This window comes from Sminthopsis crassicaudata, chromosome 2 (assembly GCF_048593235.1).
Source record: "Sminthopsis crassicaudata isolate SCR6 chromosome 2, ASM4859323v1, whole genome shotgun sequence".
In the NCBI taxonomy this organism is placed as follows: domain Eukaryota; kingdom Metazoa; phylum Chordata; class Mammalia; order Dasyuromorphia; family Dasyuridae; genus Sminthopsis; species Sminthopsis crassicaudata.
In genome coordinates this window covers 235,918,096-235,944,235 of record NC_133618.1, presented here as the reverse complement: position 1 = coordinate 235,944,235, position 26,140 = coordinate 235,918,096, and the positions used below count along the sequence as shown (strand labels likewise).

General features: G+C 34.6%; 1 protein-coding gene across 1 annotated transcript in view; it reads left to right on the top strand.

Annotated features, from left to right (window-relative positions):
• The first annotated feature begins 556 nt into the window (after nt 1-556).
• Nucleotides 557-26,140, top strand: part of ADNP (activity dependent neuroprotector homeobox) — a 30,668-nt gene continuing 5,084 nt past the window's right edge. The window contains exons 1-3 of the mRNA XM_074288593.1: nt 557-687; nt 21,546-21,658; nt 24,823-24,915. Of these exons, the coding sequence (XP_074144694.1) occupies nt 21,551-21,658; nt 24,823-24,915 (201 nt within the window). The 5' untranslated portion in view covers nt 557-687; nt 21,546-21,550. The remainder of the gene's footprint in view (nt 688-21,545; nt 21,659-24,822; nt 24,916-26,140) is intronic.

The following is a 26,140-nucleotide window of genomic DNA, read 5'->3' as shown; positions in this document are numbered from 1 at the left end:
TTCGGGGACTCGCTCCGAGGCGCCTGTATTGTCTGCTGAGGGGAGACGCGGGATCAGGCCCCCCTCCCCCGCCTGCCCACCGCCGCCTCCGCCGGCCCGGTCCCCCCAGCTGCCTGCCTGGATCCATGAGCTGAACTCACGCACCCCCCACCCCCTCCCCGGCCGCCGCCATCTTGTGCCCCCCCCCCTCCCCGGGGCAGCACTGAGGGGGATTTTCTCTTTTACTCTGACGAGCTCCCTCTCCCGGTCCCGCCGCCGCCGCCTGGCGCTGCTGAGGAGGAGAGAAGAGGCCGAGGCTGCCGCCACCACCGCCGGTGAGGCCGCCTCCCCACCCACCGCCCCCCACCACCCCTCCTCCTCCTCCTCCTCCTCCCCCTTTGTCTGCACCACTCGACGACTCCGCCGCCGCCCGCCCGGGGACTGGAGGGAACCGCTCGCGCCGCCGCTTCCCCCCGGCGTCTCGTGCTGCCGCCGCCTTCACTCTGCTGCGCCCGCCGCTCCCCCCGGCCGCAGCGGCAGCGGCGCGAGCCGGAGCGCGAGACCCCGGGCGAGCTCGCGCCCCCCACCCTGCTGCCGCCGCCGCTGCTGCTGTGCCGCCGCCGCCTCCTACCCCTCGAGCCTCCCGCCGCTGGGATCCCACTCTTCGTTACCACGCCGGCTCCGTGCAGCCTTACGAACCAAATCAAGGTAAGTAATTCTTCGACTCTTTTTCCTTTATCTTTCTCGATGCATGGAATAATGCACCGATTGGTTTGCACTTTGAGCTGCATGAACTCCTTCCCTCCTCTTCCTTCTCCCCCGCTCCCCGCCCCCCCCACTCCCCACACCCACCCCCCGCTACACGAGGAGAGATGGATACATCCTTTCTCCTTCCCGTGCAGCCTCTTTCGTGTAACCTCCATAAGGTGCAGGCTCCATTGCAATCTTTTCTCCAGTGCAATCATCACTGCAGATCCTCAGGAGTTTGCAAGAGGCACCCCTTGTGCATCCCAGTCCTGCAAAGCTTTGAAGGCGTGAAATAGCTCCTCTGCAGACTTAACATCGCTTTGTTGTTTAAATTTAACCCCCTCTTTCTCATAATAGTCTCTTGTATGCTTAAGCTGCTTGAATGGTTTGATCATCTTTTTGCCATAACGGTGTGGACCTCTTAACTACCGGCTTTCTTCTTGGGGGTCTTGGCATCATATGTAGCTTCTTATGTACCCACTCTCCGTCAAAATTTTCTCCACCTTTTTAGATCCCTGAGGTGCCTATGGAGGACACAGTTGTCAGCAGCAGCAAGACATATGGATATGGGCTTGGTTTAATTTTTTAAAAAAACAAATTCCTAGCAGACTTAAGTCTTCTCCCAAATTGCACCGTTCTCAGCTTTTTGGGGAGTGGGGAAAGAGGTTGGATTTGTGAGAAGTGGAGTAGCACCAAGGCGGATTAGCATGGCATGAACCGAAGTATTTGCTTTCTGAATGCATTCCTCCTTAGCATGCTAGTTCTTCTCCCTCCCCTTCTGTACAGGGAGCGACAGCATCTCCCTGTTTAAAAATGCCGGCTTGTTTGGTAAACGCTGCTTATTGTCGCAAAGTTGGGGTTTGGACACGCTAATAAGATGACAGAAAATGGCAAGCCAGAGAGCAGAAATTACTAAAATTTAATGAATGGAGAGTAGTAGCCTTACCGCCCTCTTCCATTCCCTTCTTTCCACCCACCCCCCAACCTGGATGTCTGTGTCTACTGGAAAAGGCGCGATTGCTTCAGCTCCTCCAGCGCCTAAGATCTGGCTTCTGGCCAAACCCTGTACTCTTGTTTTCCTCATAGTCCCACCCCCTCCTCTCCCAAAATCATACACCTTGATGGACTTACAAACACTTCCTCTATTGGTTGGGGGGGGGGGGGTTGTTGTTCATGGGGTTTTTTGTTGTTGTTGTTTGCTTGTTTTGGGGCTTTGGAGGGTTTTGGCTGTAACTCATGTCTCAGACAAAGCCAATAATTTAATTAAAAAAAAAAAAAAAGAAAGCTGCTTTCTGGATTTGTCATTTTAATGCTGCTCCCTTACAACTCCCATTTGTGATGTTTTGGATGCATGTGTATTGATTCTTTTAAAAAGGGGTGGTGGTAGGAAGTGCACCACAGAATCCTGATCCAATATTTGTTTGGCTATTTTGTTTTGATTTGTTTTTTAAATTAAATCTATATTGTTGCTTCTGGTTTATGGCCATGAAGAAAATGCCAGCCCCCACCCAAAATGCACCGCAGCCAAGTCGGCTAAAGGAGATGAGTGTTGGAGTCAGTAGGGGGCGCATTCTCTGCACTGGGTAAGGCTGCAGAGGGGGGGAAGGGCCCCAGATGTATAACCAGGATCTGCTTCACAGCGCCTTCTACAGACCATGGGAAAATGGGCCTAACACTTAGTTACTTTTGTGAGCTGACATCAGTAGAAATGAGGATTAGTAAGTAAAGCACAATAGTAGTTTAAAGATATGTTCATCATTTGGTTCTTTAGAGTTGTTTTGTTTGTTACAAATGTTCAGTCACTAACACCTGTCTGTTACCTCTAATAGCTTCATCATGCCACATACCTAAGATAAGCAATTTAAACTCTTTGCATTTCTAGAGTCCTTCCTCAGAGTGTAGATTTCAAAGATGACCAGGTATCTGTTTTTAAAGGTCAGCAAAATGGAGCAAGTAAGGAAGATTGGCAATAAGAGGAAGAGTTTGTGTCACCCCTAGTTACCTAAAGGACTTTATTAGTAACCTATCTGAACTAAAGTAGCTTTTTCCCTCAAAGCAGTATTGATGGCATTTTAATAACCAACATTTGATTATGGAAAGTCTTAACCATAAACGTATCAGTGTAATTTGAGAAATGTGTTTCCTTCCTTGGTTTTGACTATTGGAATTGTCATTAAACAAGTAAATAATTTTCTAAAACAGTAAGAGGAAAATGCCGGTTTCGTAGGTGTGGAGTGTTCAGTGAGAACTCTAGTCCCATCTTTGCACCATGATGTACTAAACTTGTACTTGGATGGCTTAGAGTAATTACTCCCTGCTACTACCATTTAGAAGATGTGGATTCATGTTCTAGTCTTGTGCATTAGATTATGTTGTGAATTCATGGAGTGTGTTTACTTTTTGACGGTTGAGAACTAAAAGCTAGAAAGATAAAAATGTCTTCTACTTTCTTCCCCTATTTGCTACTGAAAATAGCCTCAGTTGCTAAAATTTCCTATCAGCCAAGCCACATTCCTTAAGGAGCCAGTTAAAGCTGGTTCCTAAGAGGTGCTGTGAAAACTAACAATAAGTTGTGGATTTTCTTTTTCAAGTTAACAATTTTTTTTTTTGATAAACAGTTGAGTGTATGTGCTACTCTTTCTAGTAGTAATATAGAATGGTTTAGAACATTTAACTGTTGGCTTGAGTCATTTTAAAGTGTTGTTAGATAAGCTTTTTAAAAATTTTTGACAATGAACTTTATTCAGAATCTATAAGAGGTACCACAAAACTGTCTTGCTACAAAATATTGCAACTGGTCATCGATTCATTCTAACAGGTAAAGTTTTTATTGTGAGTAACTTTTGGATACACCAAGATAAATTCAGGTCAAGAGAGTGATAGGGGTTTTTTTTAATGATACATAGTTAATAAATTATCTCTTAAAGTTATTAGTATTAAATAGTTGTTACCATGTAATATTTGGAGAATGAAAAGGAAAAGGCAGCAAAAGATGTTCAGGTCTGAGATTATATTTAAGGATTCATGATCTTTATTATCATGTGGAAATATATTTGCTGTGTAGAGTTAGCAAACTTGTAACCTGTTTTTAACCTGGTTTAACTTGTGTCCCAATACTACTTTCTATTTAAGGGGAAATTTTATTAAGAACTGTTCAAATTGGAAAACAACTTCTAACATTAGAATGTGTAAGAATGTTAGTTGAGAAATGGCAAGGTGCTTTTGTTTGGCAAAGTAAATTATATAAGTAAGAAGTACTAATCAGTATCTAGTAATGAAGGGCATTCTTTTAGGAACTTTTGGTTAGCTCTTGGAAAGCATCTGTTCTTCAGTGTTTGTATGTGCATGCACACAAATAAACTCATGTATACTTCTGGTTTTAAATACCCATGTTTGTGCCTATATCTGTTACTTCCTATGATTAGATGTAGTGGGAGTGGCACAAAAGGAGAATGGCTATCTTTCATTTACTGAGGAGTCATTATCTTTGAACCAGTTCTTTGATAAAGATGTAGAGGGTAAAGGAGATTAGACTGAATCTTTGCTGAACTCAATCAATATACCTTGTCTCTTTTTTTAGTACTGGATGAATGTGTTGTGGGAACGAAATGGTGCAGTTGACTTAGATTTTGTACTAATCAGTATAAAAATAAGACTTTATTCATGTTTAACATTTTAATATTGGTTACAAGTAATCAACTAACATAATTGGTTGGTAAATGAACCCTGATTTATAATATCAAATTAGTACAATTGTGCTTGCATGGAATTGCACATCCCTGAAAGTTAAGAATTGACAAGAAAATTATAATCAGAAAACCTGTTTAATAATTAGAGTAGAAATATATAATGAAGATTATTCAGTGAGTTACTGGGGGGTTTTTTTAAGCTGTGAGAAATGGGATGATTTACAAATTTTGAAAATGGTTGTTAAAATCTAATAAGCAATATTTCTGAAATCATCCAGCAGTGTGAAATTAAGATTAAGGAAATACACACTTGCAACAGGTTTAATTGGAGGAGAAAAATCATTTTTAATAGGGAAAGTGATAGTTTGAATAAAGAAGGAAGTAGAAGCAAATAATAGAGGAAAGAGACAAAAGGAGACTTCAGATATTTTAATGCATTTTCTTTTTAGAGAATCTATGGATGACAAATTTTAGAAGTTGAAATAGGCTTTTGGCAGATTGTTATGTATTCCAATCAAATGACTTTCGCATTTTTTCCAAGCTCTCTTATTTGGGGGGAAAAACAATTATCCAAGTAATAGAATTCAGATTTAGATGGAGCTAAGTTTAACTTCAAAAGTGAACAAATTGAAGTTCAATTCTGAACACCTTTCAAAATGTTAATTAAGAAGTTTGAAAATGAAAGTGATAGGTTAAAATTTTGTGAATTTTATTTTATTAGATTAGAACCAATTTGTGGTTTATCCAAAGATGCCAAGGAGACAGTTATGCAATGAACTGTTAGCTTGGACTTTCAAAGGATTTTCTGTTTGAAGGAATGTCAAAAAGTATATTTTAGATTCCACTAGGTAAATTAACTTTAGTAATCTGGATGTAACTTTTATTTACTTGCCCAAGAGGCATGTGTATATTAAGACAACCTTCGTCTTGAAAATGAATAAGTTAGTTAAAATTGGATTTACAAAGTTCCCTTTAATGTCATATTGTAGTTCAATCTCTTCAGTCAGATCTGATTCTTCATGACCCAATTTGGAATTTTCTTGGCAAAGATACTAGAATGGTTTGCCATTTCTTTCTCTGGCTCATTTTGCAGAGGAGAACCTGAGGCAGACAGGGTTAAGTGATTTGCCCAGGGTCACACAGCTAGTAAATGTCTGAGGCCACATTTTAATTCAGGATACTAAGTCTCCCTTACTCTAAGACTGTGCCAGCCTAGCTGCCCCTGTGTGTCATATTAGTGTCACATAAACTTGAAGTAAGATGGGGAAAGGTAAGGTAGATACACTATGTTTATGGTATTAAATCTGGAACAAATGCCATATTTGCTGAAGTGAGTCACTGTCAGTGATGCCATTTGTGTTGTCAGTTTGTAAATCTAGAATTTAAAATTAATTTGACTAATAGTTTCATGCTGATTGAATTGACATTCTAACCATAGATAGCTATTTTCTATGTACCTATTAAGACTCTTTTGTCCTTGATTATTTCTTCGTTCTGCAAGACATGCATTTTAAGAAACTTTCTTCCATGGTTTAGGCTTTAAATGACTTGCACTTTTTCTCGATTTCCTGTGTACAAAATGACCTCGATTCTTATTTTTAACTCCATGGGGGGGTCCTTTGACTGAATTTATTAATTGAAAAATAGAGTAATAGAGTTGCTTATACTTCTCTCACTACTCCCTGCACTGTCTCCTGCTCTGATTGTGCCATGCCTTCCTTTAGTATGACTAACGAGTCAACCTGGGTGGATTCTGAAGCTCTTTTGTACTGTGAGAAGAAAAACTCCTTCTTAAAATAGGTGGTTGATTAGACTTTTTTTACAAATTGGTTTTGGTCAAAGCTTTTAATATTGAAGACCCTTTTATTTGTCTTTATCTCTTTTCCAGGATGTTATGAGAAATTCTCTCAGTATCATTGATATTTGGCTTAGTACAAAGCAGTAAAAGAAATCTATCATTCCTGGAGTCTTTCAAGGACTTGAGCATTATTCCAAAAGTTATGAGTTGGAAAAGACAGGAAGTAGACATCTGGGTGTGGTGGAAAGAATGCTGGATTTGCTCTAGAAACCTGGGTTCAAATCATGGCTCTACTACTTGATAGAATTATTCTGTGACCATGGGCAAGTAACTTCTGGACATATTCCTCCTCTTCCTTAAAATGAGGGAGTTGGATTAGATTATTTCTGTGCTTCTTTCTACCTCCCAATTCATGGTGCAGTTTCATATTATGTGAGTAAAAAAGGCTTTATTTGAACACTGTCAGATGGTTTTAATACTTAGGATTGTGAAGGAATAATATGAATGCATATGATAAAATGTAAGAAGATTTAAGATTTACACATGTGAATGTGATTTTAAAATCTGTTCATAGTTGTGGGTTTTTTTTTTTTTACTTTTCCAATAAACATAATATTAATAACCTCTCAAAAATGCATATACAGTTGTGTTGAGCCACTCATTCAACTATGGGTTATGTGTGTTTTATGTAAAACTGGCTAATGCAACTTAATGTTTTTAATAAGGCAAAGCACTGTTTATTTATAAAGACTCTCTTGCTGACTGATAGAATTATACAAAATATTGATAGCTCATTTTTTTTGTTTGTTTTTAAAGATAGAGATACGTAGATAAATATAGATATTTAGATGTGTGTTTATAAGCACATGCATACTTACATTCTCCCAAAGACTTCATTCATGTTTTACAAATAGGTAAAACAAGATACAGCAAAGTTAAAGCTATTTGCTTGAACTGTAACATACAAAGCTATTCCCATGTTTGTGTTTAAACCATAGTTCTTTATAGTATTCTTATGGTCTGATTAAAGAAACCTTTAAGAAGTACTTTATAACTTAACGGTGATTCTTTGTCCTTTTTTGTCATCATTCATCCAAGGATTTCAGTTGGTGTGTTCATGTAGCAAGGGTAATTGCACTGTGTGTCACTTCAGTGCTGGGCCAATTAATAGCCCCAAAACATCAAAAAGTGAACTTAAAGGAAAAACCAAACTCAGCAGATTAATCTTAGGGTGCAACATTCAGAAATAGTTGCCCATGGGGCAGATAGATGATGCAATGGATAGACATCAACCCTGGAGTCAGGAGGACTTGAGTTCAAATCTGGTCTCAGATATTTATCATTTACTAGCAGCTGTGTGACCCTGGGCAAGTTACTTAACCCCTTATTGACTGGGGGGGGGGAGTAGAAATAGTTGTCCAAAGAAGTTCATAAAATTTTAAATAATTTTTGATCTAGTGTTTTATGTTAATTTCTAAATGCAAGAGTAGTATGATGGAGGTGATGAGTAAAAAATGCCATTGGCTTTGAGTTCAGTAGATATAGATATATAGAGATATATATGCTACTAGCTTTCACTAAAAGATCTTCCCTCGGACTTTAAAATTCTCTTTAGGAAACATTTAAATCATATAAGAAATAGTCTTTGGGTTTTCAACGGGAAAAAGAAAAATATGAGTTTATGATGTACACTTCTGCCCTAGTATTTTCCCCAGAAATTTATCTAGTAGCTCCCAATTCTATTCCTTCAGTCTTCCCCCACACCCCTCGAACCTCTCTGGACCCATCTAAAAAGTCTAAAACCCATTTAAAACAGCTGGATCTTCAAAAATGATACTGATATGGGAAACTGCATGCCATCTGACCTCACTCTCTTAGGCCGCTTCATATACCTCACTGTTCTTACTCAATAATAACATGGGAGTGTTCTAAAAATTGAATTTCCTGATTTGAATTAGAGACAGAATGAGTTTAGGTAGGAGAATCCTTGTTAGTGGTGGTTTTGGTCTGAATTTCAGGTGATTTTAGACAAAGTGAATTTTCTGGGTCAGTAAAATTTTGTAAAAATAGGATTTTTGTGGGGAAAGAATGAAGGTTGCACATTTAAATAACATCTTGCTTATAGGAATGTTAAAAATAAATACTTATGGCTAATTTGTACTCTGAAGATGTCTTGGGAAAAATTTGAAAATTATTTAAATTAAGGGGTTTTTTTGTTTTGTTTTGTTTTGGTTTGGTTTTTGTTTTGTTTTTTTTTTTAAGCAAATAAGATACTTATTGATTTTGTGTGAAATTTATGTCTGACCTGTTTGGAATGTGAGTAGTATGTGTATTCTATCTTAAACCATTCAGGTAGGGGAACATGATTAATTTCAGAATAAGTATAACTGTATATAGCTGAATTTCTTCACACAGATCTTATGAATGATCTCATTCTCATTTTCAAATCTCCAGACTCTATATAGAAAGCTTTGCCAAGTGCCACATTCTTTATTGTCTACACAGTAGGGTAAAATGCTGCTGCTGATGTCCATAGCACATCATTCCCTTGCCCATGACATTTCCCTGAATTTTTCCTTTTTTGTAAGTATTTAAAAATTCCATTTATTAAAAATAAAGTCAATGGGACAGCTAGGTGGTGCAGTAGATAGAGAACCAGCCCTGAAGTCAGAAGGACCTGAGTTCAAATTTGACCTCAGACACTTAACACTTCATAGCTGTGTGACCCTGGGTGAGCCAATTGCCTCAGCAATAAATAAATAAAGTCAATTAAGAAATTGTCCCTTTCCTCATAATTTCCTCAAATATTGTAGCTTGATGAGATTAGTTAGATGTATTTCTGAAATTTTGTGGCCAAAATAGGCTAATTTTTTTAAAACAATAATTGGTAGCTAGCAGTTGTATACAGTAGCAGTGACATTTAAATCTAAATATTAAATAATATTTCAAAATAAGGGGTAACCTATATTTGAAATTCATACAATTCAAATAGAAGTTTCAGGAATAATCTAAAAAGCATCCTGATCCCTGTTTTACATGTGAGGAAACAAGCCTAAAAAGCTAGTATCTTTCCGAGATTCAGTGGTAAGTCCAGTACTCTAGAATGCTGCCTTCTACACTGCAGATATCCCAAATGTATTTTATAAATTTACAAATGTAGCACCACAGTATAGTAAACAATGGCCCTCCATTGAGAAGTTTGAAACTGTGTTTGTACTAACTGTATCTTGGATAGATTGCATGTTATGTTTAAAATATTAATATATAAAAACACCACATTCTGTGTTTGTATACATATATGTATATACATACAATATGCTATGTTAGATGAAGAGCTGTTGCTGTAACAACCAGGACTTTGCTGCCTTTCAGGAATTTCAACAGTGCAATATAATTGTATTCAGTATGTAGTTTGCAGGCTTTTCAGTAGGTAATTCACTGCTGGAAAATAATTCATTGTTTTTATAGTGATTTTACCAATAACTGAATCCTATGTAGAAGAAAATAAGTCTTCATAAATTTATCCTCCCTGTGCAAGTTTGAGTTAAGTTTTACTTATTAGTTTTTAGTGGGTTGCTTTTATTGTTCTCTAAGCAGGAATTCAGTTGATTATTAAGTCAATTGCACGGTAACCCTAAAAAATGTTATTGACAGGTTGGATCAAACATTGATTATCAGCATGGGTCCTTTGTAGCCATCCCAGTTCTTTGCAGTTCTATTATTATTACTTCAGATTTTTATCTATTCTTAGATTAGAACAACTTCCTAATTAGTCTTCCTTCCTCCTGATTATGCCCTCTTAATCCATCTTACATACAGCCACCAAATAAATCTTCCTAAAATATTGCCTATTATTACTGTGTTGCTGCTTCCCTTATTCAAAAAGAAACAAACATTCCAAAGTTTTCTTGTTTCCTTCTAATTTAAATCCAGATGTCCTGGCATTCAAGGCCCTCACAATCTGGCATCAATCTACTTTTCCAGTTTTATCTTACACTATTCCCCCCAAAAGTATTTGTGTCACTGTTTGTTAGAGATATTTGTGTGTACATACCTTAACATTCCTTGACAGTAAAGATTCAGTATCCTACGACATTAAGCTCTAGGACCATGCTGTAGTTATACTAAATAGGCATTCCAAAAGCTATAAAGTGAATAAATGACTGTAATAAAGGACCTCAGTTATTTTTTGTCACTGTAGTTCCCCCCCCCCAAAAAAAAAGTAGGATTCGCAAAAAGGTAACTTTAGATGGTAACAACTTGTTAAAATTCTGTGCATCCAAGTTCCTTAATAATCAACATCTATATTGAAATATGTTCTTATTCTCTAACTGTTGCTAGTACCCCTTCCTATAATCTATTAATAGATCAGAAAAGTGTTTAATCCTGGTAAAGTGATTTTGCTTTTCTTTACCTGATTTCTGGAATTGATTGTGAGCTCTTTAAAAACACCCATTTTTTAAATATAAAGAATCATTTGAAAACAGCCTTAGATGAGTGATGCCATTGCTCAAATAGAAAAAGGCCCCTAATGGTCAAATATCAACTAGAAAACCACAAGTTAATATTATCTATGTTTTATTGTATTTTAATAAGTTTTTATTGATGACTTCTGTTTCTTACATCATATTTATCCCTAAGTATGTTCTATTGCATTTTTATTATTTTGTTAATCTGGATCTTCCTCACCTGCAAATTTGACTCCTAGTTTAGATAAAATAATGGGTTTAGAACCAAAAATAAAACCATTATGTAGTCAGATGATCACTAACAAAACTTAGGTGTGTCTAGCATAATTGCAGGTCTGTTCTTTTTATCAACTGACTCCTTTACCTATAATTTTAGGTGACTTTAAAAAAACTTGGTGAGCTAAATACAAATGTCATTTACTCTTACGAATACCACTTCCCAGATTTCATTGACTACACTTGAACTGGCTGTTTTATCTGAAGTTAAAGGATTAAAAAGTTGTGATAAATTAAGGGTGAAGAGTGTTGATTAGTACCTCTAATGCACAGGTTATAGGAAAGTTTGTATGATTTATATAAGCCACAGATAAAGTGTTTAAGCTAGAATATAATCACTTATAATCGGAGTATAATTTTGATTTTATTATATCTTTTTTAGATAAACTGATTTTAAAAAAAACTATTTAAATCTAGAAGGGACCTTAGAGTTCATCTAGTCCAACACTCATATTTTTACAGATGAAGAGGACTAGGTTAAGGAGTCTTGGCAAGGTTGTTACTAGTGCGGATATCTGTTTGAATATAAATTGAATTAGATGACTTTGATGTACCTCCCAGCTCTTGTAGTAATGTGAAATTTAGCTTCTTTTTTTTCTTGGCTTGTGTTTGAAAACCTTTCAAAGTAATCCTAAACATGATAGTTTAAATATAACCAAAGCATACCAGTTTCACATAATGAAATTTACTCACCTTACATTATAGACTCTCAACTGGAAACAACTTAAACAAAAAATTGATGGAAACGGAACTTTCTTAGTATTGTAAAGAGTTATGTTTCCATTATATTATCTTGAAATTGTGGTGGTTTTTTTGTTTTCTTTTCTTAAACTCCCCCCCCCCCCATTTTTTAATAGTTCTTATATAGATTAATAGGAAGCTATACAGGAAAGTTCTGTTCTCACATATAGAACTAGAGGGTCTTAGCAGCTGTCCAACACCCCTCATCTTACAAATGAAGAAACTGAAGGGGGTAATAAGTTAAAAGGTTAGTATTTGAACCCATGTCCTCCGATTTCAGTGCAGCATATTTTCTGTGGTATTGTGTTGCTTCTCTATTAAAGTATATAAATGTACTTTTAATGAAGATTGAACGGAAGAATCTGTGGCTCTTCAAGCCTGATCTATTGCTCTCCTTCAGATCCTTTTTACAGGATTTCAATTTGGCCCATTCACACCAGCAAGAAAACTACTAAGCACTTTTGGAAGTTCCTTACAATTTTCAAGCCACCAGGGTACCATTAATACACTGCAGTAATTGCTTACTTAATGGTATTCTAATGGTCTGGAAAACTTAAAGTAACTCACAGTGCATCATTTACATCAGTGGGAGTGGTTCATTCACCTGTAGATTTGACTCTAATAAAGGGGGAGGGTAAGAATTAAAAATCAGCTTAATGATAGAGATATTAGTGATGGCACTTAAAAACAACAGTGTTCCCGCTATCAGGTATTATTACCTGTAACTATTATTACTCTTTGTTGTTGCTTGGCTCAAATTGTATCAGTTTATGGTAGCTTAGTAGACAGGAGCCCTTTACATTTTACTTTCAGGACAGAAATTAGATTCATAAATTGCTTAGTCCCACATTTTAATCTTACTTGAACTTTGATGTTCCTGCTACTGATCCTAGTGGTCTGCCTGTATTCAATTGCCTGCAATGAAAATAAAAATGACTGATAATGTTGGGAAATTTTTTAGTAACTTGAATCCTAATTTTTTAAAGAGTAAAACTTTGATGTAAAGAACTCATTAGAATTGAATCTAAGTAATTGTAAAACTACTTAAATGGGGCTTTTAGTGCCTCCATTTTGATGATTTGTCATTGAGCACTGAAATATTTTTCAAAAACATACCAATCTGTACACTAGATAATTTGGGTATTTTTTCCCTCCTTACTTAATTTGGTTAAAATGTGAAAAGTCATGGGTTTGATTCTGGCTTACAGAAAGAGGTAGTTTGCAAGAGTAAACATGCATGAGTGATTACCTTGACTTTGTTAGATTTCATTTGAAATCTGAGGCTGAATTGTATAGCCCTCTCCTCAATTTCATAATAGTGAGCTGACAATTCTCTCCACTTAGTCTCTCTCAAAAGCGATGTAATGCTTGATGTCACTTTTTTGTTTGTTTGTTTTTTGAAAGGCGGTTCTGTTTAAAGAACTGCAGAGAATCGGGAGGTGGGAAGAACCCGTTTTCTTCCAAGGTATATACTTTTACTCATGGTAAACTATCTATTATTCAAAGTTAAGAGTTCATTTGGAAGAAAGTTGAAATCATTTGAACTGAACAATGCCATTTTTATGAAATTTGAGGTAGGCTACCATCAGAAAGATTACCAAGTGAATAGGTTTCATTTCTACTAGCATGCATCCTTTTTTTTACTATTGCCATATTTCAGTGGTTGCTAGAGGCACATGGCAGTCTCCCTTTAAAACAATATTCATTGTGTGTGACATTTTGGTTTTATATTTCTAATGACTATACTACTGTATGGAAACAAGAATATACAAAATCAATAACAGCTAAAGCTCAGGGTCCTAATTACATCAAATGTGGCCCTTCATTGCTATGACTTCAGCAGTGACATTAACTCTTAAAATCCAAAGTTCTCATCTCAGTTCTTATTTTCTTATCATTTTCTGGTTGTGATACTCAGACATGTAAGATAACCCATCCTGTCTTTGTTCATGTGCCGAAGAAGATTTTAAAAAAAGAACTTAGCTTGACCAGGATGGTGGTATAAACTGACTCAAGGTTTAAAGACTTGAGTTAACTATTAACACTATCAATAACTAGCTGTACTATAGTAGAAGACTCTATAAGCTTCTAATTCCCTATCTGTGAAATCTGGAAGTCAGACTTAGATCATTTCCCAGGTGTCTAATAGTATATAACTTCCTTGAAGGCTGGGACTGTTCCATTTTAATGATTGATATTTTACTTGAATAAGGTAATTTTTTTTCCTCTGAAAATAAAACAAGTTTTTTTTATTTAAAGCTTTGTTAAATTTATTGGATTATTAAAGACATCAAATTGAGAAAGTACTATGTATCATATTGCAGTAGTACTAACCATATGAAAGAAAATGTCAAAAAATCATTTGCTTAATCGTTTATCTCTTTCCTTTTTGTCTTTGTTATTAATAGAGTAATATATTAATGTATGACTAACTTTAAGCTTATAGTCATTGTAATCTTGTATTGCATTTGTGATTGATGTACAGCTGTAGGTATATGCTATGGGCTTAAGGTCTTTTTTTGAGTTTTTCACAACTTAATTCTAGACCAACCCTAAGTGTTTCAATATTAATGTTTAATATTCCTTATCAATTCCAATAAGAGCTTAACTTTGTTTGAACTCTACTCTTGTTTCTTGTGACTCTGGGACTATAGAGGATAACGTGAGAAGAAAAGTTGGAGGTATGAAATGGATTGGAAAATGACCCTTTTTTCTTTTAAAATTTTTGGCATTTGAGAGATCACCTGCCAAAACATAGAGGACAATGAAAGGCTCATGTTTATGGGTGTGCGTTTTGTTATATTGAGCAAGAATTATTAAGAATTGATTGATCCCAGTTGGGATGTCATATCTTACTATAACTATTTTATCAAGAGTTGTTACAACATAGATTTTATACAATATATTTTTAAATCCACAAACTTTTAAAAAGATTTTCTTGAGAGTTAACAAATAAAATCCTTTGAAAAGGATGGATTCACAACTAGAGAAGCATAGCTCAGAACCTCAGACATTCCAATCAGATCGATTCCTGGGAAGAAATTAGAAGGAAAAGTAGAATGTTAGTTATTTGAGAATATGGTCCCTTTATTTTTTTTTCCTCTGTTATCTTTATTTCTCAAGAACCTAGGACAGTGACTTGTACACATAACAGACATTTAAATGTTTATTAAATCAGATTGAAATTATTATTTTTTTTAATGTGGGCCTCATCCTGGAAATTGTAAGCAGTTTGAGTTAATATATATAAAGTATTAATTATCTTGCTATAGGGCATATAGAAAAAATAATAGCATTAAGAACTAATATTTATTTAGCACCCTAAGGTTTGCATATCATTTTACATTTGTTAACTTAATTGATCCTCACAACAATTCTTGTGAAAGAGAAAACTAAACAATATGAGGGTATTTTTTTCTAAAAAGTTTTGGTCATTAAGGAATCGTAAATGTTTGCACAAAGATATTGGAAAATCTACAAAAATAATTTTATAGTTGTGTGTTAATGAAGTGTTTTCCTGAAGTTTCAATAAAATTCATAAGAATTTTGTTCCTAAAACTCCTTGCTCTTCCAGGGAAATTCTAAATATAACATGGCAGCTTTTCACTTAGAATATCATTGTGATTTATAGCAAGTTTCAAAATATGAAAGTTATCCAGAAAGATGGTTTTACTCAGATAGACTTAGTAAATCATTTAAAATCATGATCCTGAAAGTGGTGTCATTCTTTTCAGCTTCTTTAGGATTGTCTGCCAAAGAAATGCTCTCCTAATAATGCCTGTATTCTGGGGAATTGTGGAGTTTCAGGTACTTCAGATACAAGTCAAACTGGTGGGAATTCCTTGGTTTCCTTCTTTCTGCTTTCTTCTTTGTAATCAAAAAAAAAAGGAAGGTCAACTGTTGTTTCCATCAGTTTAATTATTTGATTCCACTTTTTGCTGCTGACACCAAAAATACAGTCTTCGATTACTTAGAAACAAGAAAAGGGGGAGAGTGCAGTGAGCAAAGGGGCATTATTGTGAGAGATTACAGAAGCAGAAGTTATTTGTTCAGTTCAGAAAATGATGTGCCATTATCACTAATAGCTATTGCCCTGTTGATAGTCATCTATTGGTTAACTATTAATCAACCAAAGTCAGGGTATAGCTTTATCTTATTAAATGAGTTTTTATGGACTTCCCAGAGAAAATGCAGGCAAGCAGTCTGTAATTGTACTGCAACAGTAAAGGAATTTTAAATTTTCTTTAGATAGGCATATTCTGTTTCAATAGACTTGTTTGTTGGAAATGAACATTATTAAGTTATTTAGCTAATAGTTTAGTATTACTGGGAAGAAAAACCAAATATTTAACCTTAACCATTTTGGGTTTTACATGAAATTTTTTTGTGTTCTGGTATGATTTCGATATTCCACTTCCTTTATCTCTAGTCCTGAGTAAATGAATAGTGGAATTCAAGTCAGTAAGAAACAAAATTTTAAATGAGCACCAGCTTCAATATTTTATATAGCCCCTTAAATTCATGCCATGTGCTTAGGAAGGCTGGAGTCATTGCCACTTACAAGAATGTACAAAATATCAAAACAAAAAAACTAAAGATTCTATATCTCAAAATGCACAGTCTGGCTTCACTCTGAACAGGTTTGATCCCTGTCTGAAATTTTTCTCTGTGTTTGAAGTTCTTGGTCCCTTTTTCAGACACAATTAAGGATCCTTAACTTTTTATTTTTAAAAGGAGTTTCTGCATACATAAAAATTAGAAAGGATGATGATAATAATAAAGAAACAAATAGATCTTTATTTTCACTGAAACAAAAATGATACTATCTATTTCTTCACAACTTACGTAGCACTTTTCTTCACCACTATTTCAGTCCATCAAGTATCATTCTTCCCATTTTCCAATTTGAGAAAACCAGAATTGGAAATAAGGACATTTATCTAAGATCCTGTAGCTAATATAATAAATAATACTGATTTTGAGATTTTTAAACCCACAACTTTAACTGTTTCTCCTATTAAATTGATCCTTACCTAAGTGAACATTAAATATATTCAAATTTTCTTTTTCACTAATCCCTAAAAATTGGGAAGATGGGGTGCTTTGGGAAGAATTTGTGCTAATTGAACTGCTTTACTGAAGGAATAATACAAATAATTAAAAAGTACCTGATTCTCTCCAAGGATCTTCAAATCTTTCATTGAGATGCTAAACTCATACTGTTTGATTGAGGGATGTTTAAGATTTTTCCTTTCTTTTCCAAGCCAAGACAGCCTTTAGCCTGTTTGGGATTACTGTAGTTAGAAAGACAGCTGGATTTACCCTATTTCCTTTCCGAATGTGTTAAGATGGGACAATTGGCTAAATTATGGTTTTTAAATAGTTGTAATTAGACTTGAAAGTTAATGTATTAACTTACATAAAGTTTGCACCTTGTTGCTGTTGTATCCTTCTTTACTCCTAGATGAAGATTAAACAATAGATGGAATAGCTTCAGGAAAGCAATAGTTAGACTTCTACTTCATAATAAAAATATTCCATTTTAAAAAGTAACTTGTATACTAGTTGATAGATTAATGTGTTCTTAACCTGATGTGTAGGTTTGTATTTCTTTAGATGCCCGCCCCTTCCTACCTTAAGGACCATTAGAAAGAAATTTCATTTGTGTTTGTGGAAATTTCGGTTATCTTTGTTTTAGTACATGACAAAAATATTTGACATTTCTTAAATTCACATTCTGAGAATTCATGAATTCTCAAAGAATTCATGTCCTAAATTTGTAAGTAAATGGCTAGCCAATCAAGATTGGTTTTTAACCTTAGCATTTGCTACTCTATTAAATTTGATAGAAGGTAGCATCAGTTCTTAAGCATGAATTCACTTCAGTTTAGAATTTGTTAATTTTTTTTTCCCTAAAGCATTACATTAAAAAAAAAAAAAAGTAGCAGGGGGAGTTTATTGAGGCTGGTTTTGTATCAAGGTTATGGTGATAATGACTGGGATCTGGGTTCCTTTAAAGTAATGCTGTTCTTGGCTTTGAGGTGTTTGACTTTGTTATTAGGAGTTAGGTAGCCTAAGGGCACAGAAAGTTTTTGAAGTTTGTTGATGAAAAAGTTCCATTCTCATTGTTTTGATAAAGAATTTTAGAGAAAGCTGCTAAAAGGCCAGGGTTTTACTCCAAGCTTTATGAATATCTTCCATAAACTTTATGTTTCCCCTAGCTTTTAGTTTATATTGATAAAATAAATTGAGTAAATACCAAAATGAAGTTCTCTCAAATGTATAGGTCCTTCAATCCCTATGCCTGTTTCATTTTTAACTCTAGTAACAAATTTCTATCCTTTTCATTCATGGTTACTGAAGTAGGAATTAGGCTTAGGCATAGTTGTAGTAAAGGATATTGTAATGCTACTTTTTATAAATACATTTAAATTTATAATTACACTTAATTCTTTTTTTGCAATAGATCACATTTTTTGTGAGACCTTTAAAAAAAAAACCCTCAGGTGGGTATAATTTTGAAACCTTGTTTGGAATGCACACTTGTCTTGTTCCCTTGTGTTCCAGAGCAAAAGTGAAGGGTTGAGCTCTCAAAACACCCTGTTAGGATTCCATGCCAAGCTTTTGCAGCCTTTTAAATATATTTTCTTCTTCACATGGTCATAAAATTTTAGCGTAGAAAAGGATGGTAGAGATCATCTATTCTAATCCCATTGTTTTATGGAGAAGGAAACTGAAGCCCAGAAAGGTTAAGCAGTTGTTTATGGAATAGAATTCAGGTCAAACTTAGATTCTCTGAATGCAAATCTGAAGCTCTACCAATTTATCTTGGAAAGAAATTACTTGGATATAAAACTGCATTGTTGGGAGCATATGGAGTAGTAGAATGGGCCATTATATGTCCAGAAGAGGGGAACATTCCATTTTTGGTATTATATATTAATTCTTAACTAATTCAGAAATCCTTTGTTTTATTAGGGATAATGCATCCCTTCTTGCCTTAGTTAAATGAATTATTTTTTGACTAAATGAAGCAATTCCCAAATGACCTCCTCTCTGCTGTCTCTTTATAAGTTGCTACAGATTCTCAGGAGTCACAAGGAACATAAAATTTTTTAAAACTGGTAGGATTTAGTAGAGCTAACAATGTGGCAGAATATAACATTAAAGAGCCAAAGTAACCTCCACTGCACAAACAGGACTTAGTTGAAAGTTCTTAAAGTCTTCTTTTAAATTGCATATAACTCAGTGTGCTGCCATGGAGTCTTCCTGTTATCTCTTCTTAGACAAAACTTTTTAAAATTGTGTTGATTCTGTCATTTTTTCTCACACAATAGGTTGCCAATTCCCAATCACTATTCAGGAAAATAATATTAACATTGACACAAGGAGTTAAGCAATGTAGTCCTTACTCCCCACCTGCTACTCTTGCCCTATTTCAGCTGAATATTCTCTATTGTTCTTTAATATTTAGGAAACTGCCTAATTAGCAAACAAGTACAGTAATTAAACCCAATATTTCTAGTTATTCGACTATATTATCAATAAATTATGTGATATCCTTAGCTCCAAGGCAGGTAAAGTACTTTACCAGGGTGAGAACTACAGTGAAAAGTAACCAATAAGCTACAAATATATGGCCTGTGAATTACAGTTGAAATTGTCATTGCTTTATCTCTCTGTCTTTTTGACTGAATTTCACCAAAAGAATCAAATCCATCAGAGAAAGAGAAGATATATCATAGAGAAGATTTGGACATATTAGGGATCTATTTGTGCAGTCTGACAGTGCAGGCTTTAACTCAACTTAAAGAAGAATGTTCAAGATGAGGTTTTCTGGCTGGTGCTTGCAAATGTACAGATTTGCTATGACCAGTAGCCAAAATCCTAAAAGAACTTGCTCAGTTCTTCAAAATTCTGACTTGATGAGTTAAGCACCAGGCACTATTTAATTAAATATGAAAAGTTTTTAAATATTTTTAATTGAACTTGGTAGATACTTAGGATTTTTAGTGTTTTTTATAGGAGAAAATATGAATTGTTTTATAAATCTTCTTTGAATATTGCTCCTTAGACTGTTAGTTTCTGTCTAATTCTAGGAATTGTATTGGATTCCAGGATATATATTGGAAATATTTGCTGTTTCTCCATGAAATAGAGATAATCGGTACCCAATCCCTTTTGAGCAAATTTCAGTTTCTAGGTAAATTGATATTTACATGGGACAGACCAAAATCCTGGTGGCTTGATTTTTCTAGAAAATTTTTGAATTGAGCAGAGCTGAAAGATACAGTAGCTCTTGCCCCCCCCCCCCTCAGATTTCATCCATGCTCTGTGATTATTGATGACTGTTCTTTCTAATTGGCCTATTTAACTTTAATATTTTTCATGAATGTTCCATAAAGGAGCTTCTCTGATTGCCAAGAGTACTCCCAAAAAATCAGGATTACTTTATTTGGACTAATAAGAAATCAAGCCAAGATTTTCTTTTTTGGAAGATCATTTAATTTTAGATTACTTTTGACAAAAGTTTAACATGAGTAAAATTTACTTTTACAATGTTGGTTCTGAGCTGACATACAACTGCAAAACATTTATTTGCAGCACAGGTGTGCTTTCCTTCTTTCCATAAAGGGCTAATATTAAAAACATTGTGTTAACTTATTAAGTAGTCAAGAAACCTTATGTCTTATAGTTTAATGGATATTATTATGCAGGTTTAACTTTATATGTTTTCAAATGGTGATTGTCACATAACATTGTTCATTATGTTGTCCAGCTTTAGTTTAATTTTCATGATGTAATCAAAAGAATTTAGAATCAGAGGACTTGGATTCAAATCTTGGCTCCAACACTTACCTCTTATGTGATCTTAGGCAAGTCATTTAATGGACTTGGACCTTCCGTTCTCCATATATAATATAAGGAATTTGAACTGAAGCACTTCTGAAACACTAAGTCCTGTGGTTTTTATTTGGACTTTTATCTGGCATTTTAAAATTCACATGAATCAAGTTTCTGTATCTCCATTTATTATTTCAAACTTCTTAACAAAAAAGTTACATTAAAGTGTTGATTATATTGGCTATAGTACATATTAAAGCATGCCTGGAAGTTTAAGTTTAAAAGAATACTTTTTTAGGGAGTGTTGTTACCTTGGCATTTGGAATAATCTGCTCTTGTGCTGGGTTTTCCTTGTCGTAGCATCTCTCCTCTCTTCTCCCATCTTCTCCCTCCCACACCTTCTTCCTTTTTTTAAAAAGAAAAAGCAGTTTCTTTAGTTTTTGCATAGCTTCTAAAAATATCCCCAGTATATCCTGGGTTAGTGTACAAACATGCATTGGATTTTCTGGACAGTAAAACTAATGTCCCCTTTGGTATTTGCCACTGTCTAGTAAATAAGAGTTAGGCCTCTCAACAATTTTGTTATCCGTCAAAGAGTAATCTCTTACTTAAGACAGTTGCTCCTCAGCTCTTAACTTTGAGTTCATCACAGTTTTTTTGTTTTTGTTTTGTTTTGTTTTGTTTTTTCAAAATTAATAGGTGAACTGAGATTTAGAAAGAACTGGGTTTATAATCACTACAGTTCAAATATGTCTGCTTCACCCAGTAAATCTTCATTTTCCTATCATGGTTAGAAACTTTAAACCATAATGAAACTTTATTAAACTAGTAGGGTTGGGGGATACTTGTTCTAATTCCCTATTCAGTCCAAACTAGATGCCTACACCTGCCTTTTTGCCAGATTCTTCATAGTGTTCGTGATTCCTGCAAGAGGCATTAGGTACAGCATATAATGAAAATTGTATGTATTTTAACTAACTTTAAAAAAATTTTTCCCAATAGAAACTATGTTCCAACTTCCTGTCAACAACCTTGGCAGTTTAAGAAAAGCCCGGAAAACTGTGAAAAAAATACTTAGTGACATTGGTTTGGAATACTGTAAAGAACATATAGAAGTAAGTATTGCATATTGTGCCACCTTTTATTTTAAAATATAAATGGTTGGAACAGTTATTTTGGCAGCTATTAGGGAATTTTAATTCTTTATTATTGTTGGTATCTTAAAAAAAAAAAAAAAAGTCGTTTCCAATATAACCTCTTTCTCCTTCCCACATTGAACATTCCTTTGTAACAAAGATTAACAGGTAAGCAAAACTAACTGATAAAGAAACTAAAGATAATATATGAAACATTCCATAGTTACAGTCCTCCCGCTCTACCAGAAGAATGTGTATCATCTTCTGTTCTCTCAAAACCAAGATTGTTTATCATAGTTAAGTATAGTGCTGTAGACTTTTATAGTTGTTGGGTTTTTTTAATTGATGCTTTATAATCATTGAATATTGATCTCTTGGTTCAGCAAAGAAAATACTGCTTCATACAGGTCGTCTTTGTTGTTCTGACTTCTTCATTCATTTTTTTATGATAAATAAAGTCATGTTCTATAGTTTGTTCAGCCATTCCCCAGTTGATGAGCTCTTACTTTGTTTCCAATTTTTTGCTACCACTGCAAAGAATTCTATATAATTTTTTTGTATATGTGGAATCTTTTTGACATTGACATCCTTAAGATATAAGGGCAGTTCATTTTTATAAATGTTTTATAATACTTTTTAAAGTTTTGCTGTCACTTTCCAAAATTCATACTCCTACCACCACTCACATTCTTCTAAGACGTATAGTTAATTAAACAGATAAACACAATGACCAATCCTTGACAGTATGTAACTCAAATTCCACCCATTTGCTTAGAAGAGGGAAGTTTGTGCCTGAACACTCTGGGAGCTTTCACCTGTATTCTTTCCAGCCTTGTGGCTCCCTACTTCTGAGGGATTGATTCATCATTGATGCCAGACTTAATACAGACACCCAGTTGGTTTAGTCCATTGTAGCTTAGAACCCAGCTCAGTTGGTCTCCCAGCTTCAGCCTATCCAGAAGGAGGGATTACAAGTGTGTACCATCATCCCTGGCTCATTCATATTTTCTTTCATCACAATATACTATTAAATTCTTTACCACAATTTGTTCGGGCCTTCCCTAATTGATAGGTACCCACTTTTCCTATTTGAAGTTTTTGCTGTAAAAAGTATTGCTTGAATATGTTAGTGTACATGGGGCCTTTCTTTCACCTTGATCTCCTTGGAACATTACTGTATTTGATTTTCAAGTAGGGAATTGAATCTCTGCTGCAGGTAACATCATGGAAATAAATAGGATCTTAACAGTCACTGTTGTGATTAGCTTCAGCTAGCATATGTGCCCTGAATTATTAGATGTGGAGAGTTTTGAGGTGTTATAATTTGTATGTAGATTCCTCCTCCCCCTAAGAATTGAAACCAGACTGTAGTAATATTTGTTGGACCTCTGACTCAGCACAGTAGTGGACAAATCTTAAAAGTTCTGTTATTTTAATGTTGAGTTATCAGTAAAAGGCCACTATTTCCAAAACAATTTATAAAAATGTGAAATGATAAAGTAGATTTTGTGGGGGGAAGAAGACAGTCAAGCATGGTTTTTCCTGAAACCTATTAATAAATAACATATAAATAATAGATACAGTTGCTTTTCAAGTGTGTGATTATATGTTTATTATATTTCATGTGTGGAAATATGTCCTCTAAATCTACAAAGAACCAGATAAACTTCCTTGGGAAGGGGGAGGTGGAGGTGAAAGGGATAGAATATTCATATTCAATAGAATTGATTCTGGAATCAGTGTCACTCCAGTGATTAGAGTGTAAATATCAAAATGCTTATGACTGGAATTTTATTTGTACCTTCTGTAATTATTACATATTGCTTTGTAAACTAGTTATTTGTGAACTTTGTTCTATGCTATATTCTTAAGTTCTAAGGAACCTTGTCTTATTAATTTTTTTTATCCCCCACAGCACCACAAAACTTTCAATATAAGCTCTTAAATGATCATTCAAAAAGGAATAAGATATTTTATGAGATATATATTTTTCACATATATATGTTGTTTTATATGCACAGACACATATAGATGGAATTTTCATCCACGTTCTTTGGAGAACTAGTCTTTAAGAATCCATTTTGATAATGTTGAGAAAGTGTTCTGTTGGTCAGCATAGTAGTTCTAATACTTACCCACTCGTTCTCCTTTTCATCAGTCAGCCAAATTTAGTTCCAATTTAGTTCACTCTCTTGTTTCTTAAGAAAATATGTATCTTTAAAGAAACACTTTTCAACATATGTATATTCAATGAGCAATCTTTCTGTTTTCAGAAATCTAACTTAGAAAACCTTTTATTATGGAACTTAAATTTAGGGCCTAGCCTCATGAAATAAATATACTAAATTGTAAGATCTGGAACATAATAGAGAAATAACAGGTAAAAAGAACTATAATGAAAATTGCTCTGCATTTATGCACTGATTATGACATAAGATTTTTGGCAGTTTCCTTGAATAGCTTACTGACTTTGGAAAAGTCTAGTTGAAAAGAGTATTATACCATCAATTTGAGGAATGGCTAAACAAGTTATGGTATACAAATGTAAAGGAATATCATTGTGCCACAAGAAACAACAAATATCAATAATTCAGAGAATTCCAAGTAAAGTAAGCAGAACCATGAAAAACAATAGCATAAAATAACTACAATATTGTAAACAGAAAACAAAAAGAGGGAAAACACTAATTTTAATACCACACTTGGCCCCTGAGAAGAATTGATTAAAAAAAAATGCTTCTCCCTCCCCTTTTTGCAAAGGAAGGGGGACTATGTATTGAATATTGCATACTATCAACCTCCATGCTGTGATTTGTGTTGTTAAACTGCATTTACTTTTTCACAAAGGATTGCTCACAGATTGAAGATGTGGGGGAGGTGGAGAAATTCAGAAATAAAAGTTATACATTTAAATTTTTTCTTTAAGAATGTTTTATGAGGCTCTGTGCCTTTTTAGTATTTCATAGAATATTCTACCTGAGGCATACAAGCAGTAGCTTTTCCCCTGTCCTTAGTTCTTGAAAAAGAAGGACATCTTGTGCCTCTTCCTATCCCCTTTAACAAGTAGTTGGCCCCATATAAGGTTCTGAACACTATTAATACTATTGGCAATTGTTTCTTTACGCTTTGTTTCTCTCTTGCAGGATTTTAAACAGTTTGAACCTAATGACTTTTATTTGAAAAACACTACATGGGAGGATGTAGGATTATGGGATCCTTCACTTACAAAAAACCAGGTAAAGTTAAACCATATTTCTTATTTTCTAAGTTGGGGAAGAACCCTAAATGGGTTTTGTCATCATTCTCATCATTAGGCATAGTGAAAAATAGAAGATTTGTTTTTAATAAATTAAAATGCAGTGTCATTCACTAGTGGTTTCTAGCTCCAAAGTTTTTATTTTAAAAAATCCTATTGGTAAAATATGTAAGTTATTTTATTTGTAGTTTGGTATCCCTGCTTTTCTTTGAAATTTAAAAGAGGATCTTTGACTCTACTTTACTACATAAGCCTTTCTTGTTCCTATTATTCAGTGACTCTCCATATGTTAAAATGCAGGGAAGCAGATGTCTAAATGGAATGACAGTAACTATATGGAGAGAATTTAAAGTGATAACTTATTATTGAAATGCTGGTTATTTCAATTGGAAAGAAACACAGACTCTGAGCTCTACTTACTTGAGATACAATAGTGTAGCTATCTGATTCGTTCATACTAATAATCTAAGCAAGAGTGAAAATTACCTAAGGATATTAAAATATAAAAGAATTCTAACAATTTGCTATGTCCTCTCTTGGGCATAATTTATTATCTCAGTCATACATCTTGACATTAGAGGAAGGTTTGAGCTTTGGCAGATAAATGGACTAATTATTTAATTATATGTGTATTTCTGAAGGGAAAAAAATCTTCCCAAGCATGTTTTTGGGGTTTTGTTGTTGTTGTTTTTTATCCTTAGCAAAGGACTGGCTAGCTACACAATTGGTAAGGATGAAAATTCCAAAAGTTTGTCTCATTCTCCTGTTTAATTTCAGTATACTCTGAAGTACTGTTGTCTTTAGCACCGCTCTCAGCATAGTTTGTAAGAAGTTTTTATTTAATTACATACTTTGAATCAAGCAGCTACTACTTTACTAGTTCTTCCAAAGGTGCTTCTTCTTAAAAAGGAACAATAAAAATTTGAAGGAAAACCAGCTCTTCAGACTTTTTTCCCCCTTAAATATGTAATGAATCTTGAAATATCTCTTTCATCAGAGAAAGGGGAGAGAGATAATTGGGGTTTGTTTGTTTGTTTTTGGTTGTTTGTTTTGGAAGATGTAGTTTTCTATGAATTATACTCCATGATGGCAGTCATAAAGGGCAGTTCTTTATATCTTTCTATAATTATCTAATTGCACTAAAATGCTTTGGGGCTAGAATTGTATAGTAATCTTAGAGCCCTGCTATTTAGGCCACTAATTAA